Here is a 13,633-nt window from a genome sequence, read left to right as displayed (position 1 = left end):
GGAAATGCAGCTTTATGGAGTGGGATCACGTGGAGATGGTCTTCAGACACTTTGACGAGATTGACAGTAAGTAAACATTGTTTCAGATACATGGTGGAGTTGTGGAAAAGTGTGTGTGAGTTTGGAAGAGGAGTGCACCACTAGGTGGAGACATAGCAGTGTTGATTTTGTAGACGAAAACTGAGGAAAAATGTTAGTCGACTACCTATTTTCACTGGTGAGAACTAGACTAAATGTTAGGGAGGGACGAATTGGGAAGAGATCCAATCAGAAGAGAAGAAGAAGTTAAACATCTGTGTCTGTATTGCACATTCAAACCTTAAAACAATTGCAGAATAACAGATTAATATATCTTTACAATAAGTTTGGAAATTCTAATGAATAGTTACGGTTTTCTTTGACTAAGATGAGATGTAAATATTTAGACACTTAGTTGATGACAACTAAAGACTAAATAAAATCAGGATGAGGTTGACTAAATATGATAAGAGCTTAAGAGAAAGTGGGTTATAGCTCACTCAGATAAACATGTGAATGTTGTGTGATATGCAAAGGTTGTTGGTTCAATCCCAGCCTCAGGCATTTTCTTAAAAAGTACTCACATTTGAAGCTGCAGCAGTGATCCTTCTTTATCATCACCAGTAGTTTGAACACATCACCTGTCTCACTCTTTATGCTGTGTTATTGTCAGTGTGAATACAGTGTGTAGAAATCAGAAGCTTAACTCCCAACAGCTCATAGCTCAGTCGGCTGAGCGGCTGCGTCACTGTCTCTGTCTCACAGGTAGACTGTTGGTTCGATTCCTGATGGAGGTGACATATTACAGCACTGCCCTGTCTTTAACGTCACCAGCGTAGCGCCTCCTACAGGCAGATACACAGAGCGACACAGCGCCTCCTACAGATCCACAGAAATGTACACTGTGGACAGACTACAAAGAGATCCAGACATGTCATATACTGAGTCTAGAGCAGTTTCTCAAAAAGTTATTTTTACACCTAGCAGCAGCCAGGACCAGCAACACAAACAAAATACGTACTTCCAATGTCAGTAAAGTTTCAGCTCTCTGTGGTTTTCTGTCTAATAACCCTCAGCTCATGTCTCTGGGGGTCAGGGGGAGGGGGGGACTTAGCTCCAGGTAGTGGCAGCGGAGCAGGAATCAAATCCACAACCTCTGGCCGCGGTGTCTCTGTGTGTATTATTCCTTCACACCACCAGCTGCCCTTCACACTCACAGCTCTTCTCCAGGCGCTCTTGTCTCTTCCCTCTGCCTGTCACCATTCAAAACTGACTGAGGCTTGAACCCACGACCGCAAAAGTGGCTGAGGTCTCAATATTGCCGGGCAGCAAGCCTACTCTCTGTGCCACCAAGTCAGACTGATTGAGGTTTTCTCAGGGCTTTAAATGACTCTTCCCTCTGGCTGTCGACATTCAAAACTGACTGAGGATCGAACCCACAACCTCAAAAGTCACTGAGGCTCAAACCCACAAGCACCAAACTGCTAGACAGCAATCCAACTCTCTGAGCTAGTGGGTCATAGTGATTAAGACTAGAAGATTAAAGTATAGTCTTTATGCATCTTAAAATATGTTTTTCAAAACTCATTCCGGTGAGGTGAGCCTGCAGAAGGCTTTGCTAGATGAAGGACGCGATATTTTTTTTACCATGATGGCGAAGGCTAGGTGAAGGCATGACCCGCCCCTCTCTGCCTCCGATTGGCTGACTGTACTCGGCTGCTCCCACCTTCTTTCCAGGCGAGCCAGAAGTATCTCAAACGTGAGCAGCAGGTGCAAAACAATCATTAAATCAACAAGCATGAGATACTTCATTATATGGAACGTTACAATTGCAAACCCTATATCTGAGTTATTTAGGCCTACTTAGCCTATTGCACAGACGTGTAATTTTTTCTTGTCATTCCAAATGTAATCACATTGTTGCTCTGATTAAGTAGAAGTACAGTTATTTGTGTAAAAAAAAGACTGGTAAAGCAGAAGTACTGATTCAACTTAATTACTCAAGTAAAAGGAAAAAAGTACAGGCTCTGAAATGTACTCAAGTATAAAAGTAAAAGGTTTTCTGTGCAAGGCGAATAGAAACTCACGTCATATTAGTATCATTCAAATACTATTCAAAACATATTTTAAGATGCATAAAGACTATGCTTTAATCTTCTAGTCTTAATGACTATGACCCACTAGCTCAGAGATTTGGTTTGCTGTCTAGCAGTTTGGAGCTTGTGGGTTTGAGCCTCAGTGACTTTTGAGGTTGTGGGTTCGATCCTCAGTCAGTTTTGAATGTCGACAGCCAGAGGAAAGAGTAATTTAAAGCCCTGAGAAAACCTCATTCAATCAGTCTGACTTGGTGGCACAGAGAGTAGGCTTGCTTCCCGGCAATATTGAGACCTCAGCCACTTTTGCGGTCGTGGGTTCGGGCCTCAGTCAGTTTTGAATGGTGACAGGCAGAGGGAAGAGACAAGAGCGCCCGGAGAAGAGCTGTGAAGGGCAGCTGGTGGTGTGAAGGAGTAATACACACAGAGACACCGGGGCCAGAGGTTGTGAGTTCGATTCCCGCTCCACTGCCACTACCTGGGCTGTTCTCCCCCCCTGACCCCTGCAGAGACATGAGCTGAGGGTTTATGAGACAGAAAACCACAGAGAGCTGAAATTTTACTGACATTGGAAGTACATTTCTGAATGGCCGGGCCTTGCTGCCGCTAGGCGTAAAAATAACTTTTTGAAAAACTGCTCTAGACTCAGTATATGACATGTCTGGATCTCTTTGCAGTCTGTCCACAGTGTCCATTTCTGTGGATCTGTAGGAGGCGCTGTGTCGCTCTGGGTATCTGCCTGTAGGAGGCGCTATGCTGGTGATGTTAAAGACAGGGCAGTGCTGTAATATGTCTCCTCCATCGGGAATCGAACCAAGTCTACCTGTCAGACAGAGAGAGTGACACAGCCACTCAGCTGACTGAGCTATGAGCTGTTGGGAGTTAAGCTTCTGATTTCTACACACTATTCACACTGACAATAACACAGAGCATAAAGAGTGAGACAGGTTAGATTTGTACCAGTGAGTTGAGCTAGAGTCAGGGACTGACTAGTCTCCTTCATCAGCTTATTTCTATCAGTGTTCAAACTACTGGTGATGATAAAGAAGGATCACTGCTGCAGCTTATAATGTGAGTACTTTTTAAGAAATTGCCTGAGGCTGGGATTGAACCATATTGCATATCACACAACATTCACATGTTTATCTGAGTGAGCTATAATCCACTTTCACTTAAACTCTTATCATATTTAGTCAACCTCATCCTGATTTTATTTAATCAAGTTTTCGTCAACTAAGTGTCCAAGTATTTTCATCTCATCTTAGTCAAAGAAAACCGTAACTATTCATTAGAATTTCCGAACTTATTGTAAAGATATATTAATCTGTTATTCTGGAATTATTTTAAGGTTTGAATGTGCAATACAGACACAGATGTTTAACTTCTTCTTCTCTTCTGATTGGATCTCTTCCCAATTCGTCCCTCCCTAACATTTTTAGTCTAGTTTTCACCAGTGAAAATAGGTAGTCGACTAACATTTTTCCTCAGTTTTCGTCTATGAAATCAACACTGCTATGTCTCCACCTAGTGGTGTACTCCTCTTCCAAACTCACACACACTTTTCCACAACTCCACCATGTATCTGAAACAATGTTTACTTAGTGTCAATCTCATCAAAGTGTCTGAAGACCACGTGATCCCACTCCATAAAGCTGCATTTCCCAATGAAGGGCTGGGCAAACACCACATACTGATACATATTTCAATTCAAATACATGTCACTCTTGTGTTAGAATGAGTAAATGGGCATTGACACTGTTTTTATATAACCCTTGATCAATTCTCATTAATCTTTTATCTTTTCTTTTTTATTTGTCTGTAGGCTACATACGTGCACTGCCAAGAGTAGCGGCAGCATTATAAACCAGAGACCAGACTATAAAAAAAAACATAAACACACAGTGGCGTCTTTCATGCATGCTAGTAAGTGAAGCTGCTGTCTGTCTGGCCACAGACTGTAGAAAGAGATGCAGGATAGCCAAGCGAATGTGATTGGATGAACGTTTGACGCTAGGCCAATCACAGGCAGAGAGGGTGCCTCCAGCCTTCGCCATCATCCGAAAAAAATTATCGCCTCCCCCACACACACCCACCCACCCACGTGTCATAGCGATCTCCAGTGGGGTGGTGTCCACCCGCTATGCCGACCACCCGCAATGCTGACCTTAGGTTTAGGGGTGGGGTGGTGGGAGAGGTTAGGTTTTGGGTTAGGGTCTGGGGGAGGTTAGGTTTAGGCGTGGGGGGTGGGAGAGGTTAGGTTTTGGGTTCGGGTCTGAGGGAGGTTAGGTTTAGGTATAGGGGGAGGTTAGGTTTGGCGTGGGGGCTAGGAGAGGTTAGCTCCACCGACACGCTGCACGCCGCCTCGCTCAGCTGGTTCTGCTTGTGGGCTATCGGCATTGCGACCTGTCGGCACTGCGGCCTGTCGGCACATAGACGCGGCACCAGTGGGGTCCACTGCAACTTCTTCTTCTTTTGAGACGTGTGTGCGGTTGGCGCCGCGTCCAAGAGTTGCATTACCGCCCCCCACTGGCCAACTTGAATGTATTAAGAAGAAGAAGAAAAAATTCACGTCACATATGTGCCACTGTGTGGATCTCATCTGCAATTACTGCTCATGGCCATTGGTGTCGTCAGAGACAAGAAAACTGAATTCTTCTGTATTATCACTTTAAATGAGGATACAGTCTTTCTGCACATAAATCAATGCTTTCCCCAAAATACATTTTCTATAGTGGCGATTGGCCGTACAATTAGTCAAAACCTGCTCCCCAACAGATACAAAAACATGAGCATATATGTGTTTGATGTACATACAAAGAACTGCCGCGATCGGATTTGTGAAACACATTTAAAAAATCATGATTTGCCTCTCGCTGGAACTGCAGGTTTCTACTCTGACAGCTCCTCAACTCGCCCCTGTGAACGCTCCGCCCCCGGCTGATTCACGTGGTGGAGGCTGCGCAGCCATTGTGCAGCATGGCCAATTTCTGACATTAACCTGCAAATTTGGCAATTAACTCATTGAGTGCCAGCCACTTTTGGAAAACGGATGCTCCCAGTGCCAGCCCTTTCAGAGCGTTTTCAGTGATTTCTCGAGGCCCACAGAATATTGTGTGATATTACTATGTAAACACCGAACAGGTCCAAAGAACGATGAGACTATCTTGTATCATCAGCAAAAAAAAGTTTATTGATATCATTTTCCGTTCTATAGTTATGAGCAGTAGAAGATAGGTTGGTTTCAGCAAAAACAGACGTTTCAAACTAGAAGCTGAGATAATGAGCCTTTTGTGAAATGAAGCATTTCAAGCACATCACTGACTCTGAAGCTAATATTTTCTGATGTAGTGACACCTCAAAAATAATTTCCTTCAATAAAAGCAACAAACAAACAAAGGAATTTTGTTGTCAAAATAATATTTTTTAGCTGCAACCAGCAGCGCTGGCCCCTGCGTGCGCAGACCCTACACTTTCTTGCTGGTCTTGATTTACTGCTGGTGGGCATCAGATATTCTAGCTTGTGTTTGCCAATCTGTCTGTCCATCGAGCCTGCTGTCTGGGTCGGTGTTGTATGGTGCCCTGCGTGCCCCACCCCCCTCAACTGCACACTCCTCCTCCGTGGGAGTGGCTCTGGTGGCTCTCTGCTGCGTTTGCTCTGCACTGAAAAGTGCGCTACACCCAGCTTTTTCACATCGTTCCGCCGTTTTTGTCGCCGGCTCCCAGCGCTTCCAGCTGAGAATAATGTAACCTTTTCTGGCAACTAATCATGTGGAGGGGCTATCGCAGCGGAGACGGAGGGGTTCAATTGTGGGAGCAGATTGGCTGCTGCAGGCACAGCTAACGTTATGCTTCATGCATATCGATGCATACCGATGCGGTTTCCGTTTCCCCATGACTTCTTCTCTGTTTTTTCCTCACCTTTCTCTAATCTGGAGAGCACTGTCGCCACCTAATGGGTCCGTAAAATAGCTTATATACCTTCAACATCCCCCATATTTTTACAGGACTTTAGTCGTACTTTAGTCGTCATTGGCACTCTACGTTACTATTTGAATTGACGACGATAGTCGTCATTGGCACTCAATGAATTAATCAGCCCTAATTACCTAATTGAAAAGTCCGGCTCCGTTAGGGCACTTGCAGAGGTGCCATTTACTTTACACTTGCTGAAAGATTCAGCGCAATTGTACGTAAAATGGCATAGCTGTGGCCGAACACAATTCTGCTCACTCACAGACAGACACTTTGCATTCTTATTATAGGATTATCGACTGGAGATCACAGTTCACTCACCTTTTTTTAATTTAGCACTGGTAGTAACTAGTAAGCATTTTGCTTCATTTGAGTTCAGCTAGGGATGCCAAATGGCACCAGTGAAAGAACCCTATTTCTTAATATCTAACCTTTGACTGCCATTGTTTTGTCTGTGTTCATCTCACGTGCTGTTTTTATGACAGGAGGAGCAAGCCAACATGAACCTGGCCAAATACAGGAAGACGGTCCATGAGCTGGATGACGCCGAGGAGCGGGCCGACATTGCAGAGTCAGCGCTCACCAAGATCAGGACCAAGAACCGAGGCAGCTTCGGCAAAGGATACTCCTCTGTGAGTCCCAGAAACAACGCTAACACACTGTCACCGCCATTTGCAAGCTCGTTAATGCAATATCTCAGGAACGCCTTGACGGAATTTCTTCGAATTGGCCTCAAATGTCCACTTGGACTCGAGGATGGACTGATTAGATTTTGTTGGTCAAAGGTCAAAGTTCAAGGTCACTGTGACCTCATGAACGCCTTGACTCAATTTAGTCACATTTGGCACAAACGTCCACTTGGACTCCAGGAAGAACAGATTACATTTTGTTGGTCAAAGGTCAAAGTTCAAGGTCACTGTGACCTCACGGATGCCATTTTCTAGCTTGTTAAAGCGATATCTCAGGAATGCCTTGACAGAATTTCAGCATAATTGGCACAAACGTCGACTTGGACTCAAGGATGAATTGATTACATTTTGGTGGTCAAAGGTCAAGGTCAGTGTGACCTCACGAACGCCATTTTCAAGCTTAGTAACACCACATCTTAGTAACGCCTTGACGGAATTTATTCAAATTTGGCCTTAAAGCCCCATTCAGTAAGTTTTCCACTGCGCCCTCTGCGTGCATTAGTATCGATAACGATATCGCCGTTCAAAGTAAACAAAACACAGCGCCAGAAGCTCTATGTACATGTTGTGACATCGGGTACTCACCACGTGATGAAATAATAATCCATAGTTCCGTGAAACATCATTTTCGTAGCAAATCCGAATCGAGCTACTTCCTCGTTTTCATGAACACAGCGCATGCGCGCATGCTTTTCTTTTTTTCTTTTTTCTTGCTATGGGACGTGACAGACAAACTGCTTAGTCCCAGTGCTGGCCAATGGAGGGCTTTGTGGGATAAATAAAGACGAGGGTCTCCCTATTAAAAGTCAATCTACCATGTCCTGTGACTAAAAATCTGTTATATTACAGTAAAAAATGTCAAAAATCTTACTGATTGGGGCTTTAACATCAAAGTCTGGACAGACATGGATGTCGACTGCTCACTTGTTGGCGGAGGCATATCTCCACGGTGCGGTTGTTCTAGTCTTACTACTTGTTTTTTCAAATAGATCTGTTAGCTGGTCTGTTGCAGCCTTCATGATTTCTTTGCCACATTCAGGTTCCCAAACCGGGATTTTCCTTAAAACAGTGTCTGCAGACCCTTTTTGCAGTTTTGCTGTGTTTAACAATGTCTATTTCTTGATCTGAGGAGACTCAAAATCTATAATGTCTTTTAGTTTAGATACATAGTTGAAGCTACTGTCATCCAGTTGCCAAAATCATCCACCACTGGGCTGGCCTACACCCTATCTCCCCTTCCTGAAACACAGTAGTATTAAATAAAGATTCAATAAAGTCAATCAATCAATCCAAGTGTGCCATTATTCCTATTCAATCTAGTAATAATGTTAAAATCTTAATTTGAGTATAGAAGGTGATTCCCATTCGTGTGTTGTTTTGTTCATTATGTTGTTTGTTAGAGGACCGCAATGGAAACAAGCCTATGGCTTTATTGTGTTTATATCCTCTGTGATTGTCTGTTGACATTCACCAAATAAAGTCAATCAATCAATCAATCAATCAAAGTATACTTTATAATGTGATTGCTTTCATAAAGACATGTAGCCTGGTTCCAGACTCTGGAATCGCCCACTCTTCAGATTAGGTTGAGCAATAAAGAGAGTCTTGAGAGTGTTGATCTATTCAATGCCGATTTCTCGATTGAAAAAACGATCGGGGGAATCGGCAAACTAAAGTTTGAACCGTTCGTGCAACGGTTTTTCATTGCCGTTTGAGCAAAATAATTTTCTTAACCAACATAGTCTTTCCAAAGACAATATACTTGTCAAAAATGACCGACATTCTTGTAAAGTTAGCAAATACGCACAGCATCAGTGTAACTGAAAATAACATTACGTCAGAGCAGCCGGATACGTCAGTCACTCGTGTTTGGATTGTGGAAAATCAATACCCCCTCGCCCCCCCCACACACACACACACACACAGAAAACACAGCTTTGTATGCCTCCCCCCCACACACATACACACAGAAAACACAGCTTTGTATGCCTCCCCCCCACACACACAGAGAAAACTCAGCTTTGTATGCCCCCCCACCACACACAGAGAAAACACAGCTTTGTATGCCCCCCCCCACACAGAAAAAACACAGCTTTGTATGCCTCCCCCCCCCCCCACACACACAGAAAACTCAGCTTTGTATGCCTCCCCCCCCCCACACAGAGAAAACACAGCTTTGTATGCCTCCCCCCCCCCACACACACAGAAAACACAGCTTTGTATGCCTCCCCCCCCACACACACAGAAAACTCAGCTTTGTATGCCTCCCCCCCCCCACACAGAGAAAACACAGCTTTGTATGCCTCCCCCCCCCACACACACACACAGAAAACTCAGCTTTGTATGCCTCCCCCCCCCACACACACACACACAGAAAACACAGCTTTGTATGCCCCCCCCCACACACACACACACAGAGAAAACACAGCTTTGTATGCCTCCCCCCCAACACACACAGAGAAAACACAGCTTTGTATGCCTCCCCCCCCCCCCACACACACAGAAAACTCAGCTTTGTATGCCTCCCCCCCCACACACAGAGAAAACACAGCTTTGTATGCCTTCCAGACACACAGATTTTGCTGTCACTGAACTTCTATTTATCACATCGTACTGCGGTTGTATTGAATCGTGAGTGTATTGTCTTCTGATGGTCTGATATTGAGCCACGCCTCCTCTCTGTGTTGTCCCAGGGTTACAGCACACCGTACCCCGGCCTGGTCCGCTCACCCAGCTCCGCCGGGTCAGAGGGCAGGGGGGAGAAGATCCTAAACGACGACAACGAGTCCGTCAGCTCGCTCATCCCAGCCTATCTCAACTCCCTCAAGAAACTCATGATCGAGTAGGAAAACACAGCGAGATGATATGTCACAATAAGGGATTACAACTGCAATTCTTTACAGGTGCTACTGTACATCATTCCAGTTCTTGTTTTCAAATTTCATAGTACATCAACATTTTTACTGTACATTCCCATTGAATTCTATCTAAATGTACTCTCATTTGTGTCTGTTTAATATAACTCGTTTTAAAGCTCACCGTTCTAATATCAGACTCCAGCTTTATATCCAGTTCACTTCATAATGTAATATTTGTATGTACAAAAAAAGATTGAATATGAAAACCAGGTACTGTAAGGCAAGAAGTGCTCTAAATTCCCACTCTGTTTTGCCCTTTGAATGTGTCTGACCAACTAAAATTAGTGTCACCAGTTGTAGGTGGGTTATTTAGTGAATTAATATGAAAGGCAACAACAATGTATTCTACCTAAATAATTTGATAAGGTCGAAGTTTTTCACTTGCTGAATTTTTAATCAAATTGTAATGAGCCTTGACCGAACCATTTTATTGGTGTGTGTGTGTTTGTGTTTTTTAAGAAATAAAAACTTTTTCATTATCAATTCCAAATTTCCGATCTCACGTTCATGGCCAGACATGCTGTAATATGAAACTGTAAAACTGGAAACAGAGTTTTAACATATATATAAAACATATGTATTTTTATTTTATTAATCAAAAATTACAACCTTTTTGCAAATAACGTACAAAAACATCTCACTCCTCTCATCTCAATGGTCCAGTGGTACTCAGCAGTATCACTGGACCAGATACAACTGTGAAAGATTTTGTACAATATGAAGCTTCTGACACTGAATACAACTCAAGCGACGGCGGAACATCTGACTCATATTTCCAGGAGCTGCAGAATTATGCTTATCCAAGAACACTGTCATTTCTACTGCCTATAGAAAAAGACACATGGTGTGGGAATTCATATCATATATTATCTGTATCAGCTTTCTGTGTAGCATCCGCTGAGGATTATACTGTGTTACTCTATTTTACATACTTCACTCTATCCACTTCATAGCAAATCACACATCTCATGTATTTACATCAGGAATCTTCTCACAAACACTTTCAATTCCAATAGTAGCCAACAGGAACGTAACAAGTAAGCCCAAATTAATCGACTCTCTCGAACACTCAATCCATGTTAACAATCTACAGTATATTCAATAAAAACTATTTGTGTATAAAGTGCAATTGGCTAATTAATAAGTCATATGGGAATGATGGAACAGCAATGAAGGAAGTGAGATTGAAGATTAGATCTAGATCCATATTTTCCGGATGTGATGAATGAGCAGACACCATAGTTACCGATGAGATGTGGTCAGATTTGCAATTTCAGAGCATGCAGAATTTCCAACAATAACTGCACATAGTGTCTACTAGTATTGTAATACTTTTGGTCAGAATGCATTTTGCAGGTTCTTTAGCAGCATCCGTTAAATCTAGCCTGGTAAACCATCTGATCACGTGACTGCACTTCCTGATCACGTGAATCCAAAACCACTCGGAAGAACGACGGAAATCTCCACTGGTGCCTACTCTTGTTCTTGTTTAATTGTTATTCTATAGTTGTTCAGTCTATTTCTGAAATAACTGTACTTACTGTATGGCTGTGTTTACTCGAACGTTACAGCTGGTTGCTTCAGGAGCTGCCATATTCTTTTGTCAGCGGCGTCCCTGATTGGCCAGTTACGTTGTCAACTATGGGGCAGGTTTTCTGATTGGCCCGTGGACTTTGTTACTTCTGAAAATCGTTGGGGGCGGGCTGGAGGCCAGACTGGGCCGCAGAACCAAACAGAATGTGAGTTCACGTGATCAGAATGGTTTACCAGGCAACGTTAAATCATCATCAATTATTTGCCAATAATTTGCAGTTATGAAGTGTATCTATCCTATACACACCACTGAATTAGAATGACTTCACAGAGCAGAAAGCACACACAAACAGCCGCGCTTTGTGCCATAAAACAATTTCATATTTACAGGTATGAAATGTTCATCGTCGCCCCGTTGGTGCTTCTTGGCTGTTCGCTTCACCTGAGAATCCACTGGCACAGGATTCAGATTCAGACTCTCGCCACTTCCATTCTCTCATGCATTGTGCCAAAGTTGCATCACACTGAATATCTGACATCTTAATTCATCCATAAGTTCTCACAAAATCCTCACAATACTGTCATCGCTGCAGTAGTCAACGGGCACCGACCGATCAATCGTCTCAAGTTTGGAGTCAAACACTGATGCTCCCAAAGCCCAGAGATGTAATCCAGCGCTCCAGGGTGGTGTGTGCATGTCAGGTTAGATCTCTATGTTCACCGGCCGGATCTCGCCGGTCTTGTGCTCCCGGACCCACAGCTCCCGGTCTTTGCCCGGGTCCACGCTCTGCAGTAGCTGGTCCACTGGCTCCATCGTCTGGACACACAACAAAACAGCACTCACTCAGTCTCATTTGCTTGCCTCTGTTTGGATGATAACCTCTACCTCACATCGTCGCAAACCTCTTATCTCCAAATTCAGCCATCCACCCCCCCCCCCCCCCCCCCCCAAATGGTTTATTGGGTACCCAAAAATAACCTGTGAAGGTTTCAGGTACTTTGGACCAGTGAAAGATGTTATATTACTGGTTATTAATGTTATTCTTACTATTATACTACTGTATGTTAAAATGCTATTTCTTCCTTGTGAAAAATATATATTTGGAGATAAGGGGATTGCGCTGGACAGCAATGACATGTTGTGACAAAGTGGATGAGAACTCACTACTTGTCCCTTAAATGTTAAGCTTTCAGTACAGCTTATTTCTTTCTACATGTACATGTTTCAGTTGGCTATAATTAGGGCCCGAGCACCGCCACGGTGGCGAGGCCCTATTGTATTCCAAAGGATTTTTATTATTATTCTCTGTTTATTATTATTCAAGTTTATTAAGTGTAGTTTTATTAAGTGTAGTAAGTAAGTTTAGGTGTGTTTACCCTCCACTACATGCCTACTCTTACTGTCAAGTGTTACCTGTGAATGAATTGTTTGACCGTGACTTAGCTATGAAAATCAGTAAAGGCAAGGGCACAATTTGGATTTGAACACTTGGGGGGTTGAGATGCACTGACCCCGAGAACACACATCCCCCACTGGAGATTTTGTTTTAAACAGCGGTGAAATGATAATTTTATTTAGGGGGAAGATACTTAAGACTAGTAGTTTGATAGTAGTTGTTGGTAAGACTTTTGATAGTAGTTGTAGTAGAGTTAAAGTTGGGTTAGAGACTAGTAGTTTGATAGTAGTTATTGTAGTAGAGTTAAAGTTGTACTTACACTTTGGTTGAACATGTCTGTCTCGTGCCGAAGGGTGGTGTACTGACACAGATGCTGCCTGATCATCTCCACCCGCTCCACCTCCAGCCTCTCCAACTCCTGCGGGGGGAGAACGTCAGTTTTCAATGAATGGGTCAAACAAATATCTGCCTCTTGTGTACACCAAGGGTTCCCCAACATTTTGGGGCCAAGGGAGAACATTTTCCAAGGACCCCCTCATAAATGTAACCTTGATTAAGCTTGTGGACTACCATATTTGTAGGGTACTCTACTCTTAGATGACATTGGAACCATTTGTATTCAAAAATGTTTCAACCTAAATATTTCAGACCTGTTTCATAGTGATAAACAGAAACGGATGTCAATATGAATCATGTTAACACCACACAACAAGAGGGTTATTTAGCATTTATAGCCTACTCTACCAGTAATTGATTTTAAACGCTTTCAGAAAACCAACAGTAGCAAGACTGGCATATTCCTAATAAACATAGACATTTAAAATGACCAGTCTAAGCTAAGATTCTGTAAGTGCTTCAACTTTAAAATAATTAACTTATTCAAATTATTGTCAGAAAGCTCTGAACAAATCATAACAAGTTATCATAACAGTCTTATAGTAATTAGGCCTGACATGTAAAATTACTGCATGGGATTAGCATAAAGTGGGTATGTCTGTAATGGGGAGACTCGT

At 43.0% G+C, this 13,633-nt stretch overlaps 2 protein-coding genes across 3 annotated transcripts in view; one reads left to right on the top strand and one right to left on the bottom strand.

Annotated features, from left to right (window-relative positions):
* Window positions 1-10,167, top strand: part of LOC310775540 (uncharacterized protein) — a 105,677-nt gene extending 95,510 nt beyond the window's left edge. For both annotated transcript variants that reach the window (XM_083635708.1, XM_083635707.1), the window contains exons 24-25: window positions 6,569-6,715; window positions 9,466-10,167. In XM_083635708.1, the coding sequence (XP_083491834.1) occupies window positions 6,569-6,715; window positions 9,466-9,618 (300 nt within the window). In that variant the 3' untranslated portion in view covers window positions 9,619-10,167. The remainder of the gene's footprint in view (window positions 1-6,568; window positions 6,716-9,465) is intronic.
* A 10-nt stretch (window positions 10,168-10,177) lies between these two features.
* The window catches only part of gas7b (growth arrest-specific 7b), a 94,233-nt gene continuing 90,777 nt past the window's right edge, over window positions 10,178-13,633 (bottom strand). The window contains exons 13-14 of the mRNA XM_083635709.1: window positions 12,940-13,038; window positions 10,178-12,040 (exon numbers count right to left, since the gene is read on the bottom strand). Of these exons, the coding sequence (XP_083491835.1) occupies window positions 11,927-12,040; window positions 12,940-13,038 (213 nt within the window). The 3' untranslated portion in view covers window positions 10,178-11,926. The remainder of the gene's footprint in view (window positions 12,041-12,939; window positions 13,039-13,633) is intronic.

This window comes from Poromitra crassiceps (assembly GCF_964638095.1).
Source record: "Poromitra crassiceps genome assembly, chromosome: 4".
In the NCBI taxonomy this organism is placed as follows: Eukaryota; Metazoa; Chordata; class Actinopteri; order Beryciformes; family Melamphaidae; genus Poromitra; species Poromitra crassiceps.
This window is presented reverse-complemented; position numbering and strand designations above follow the sequence as displayed.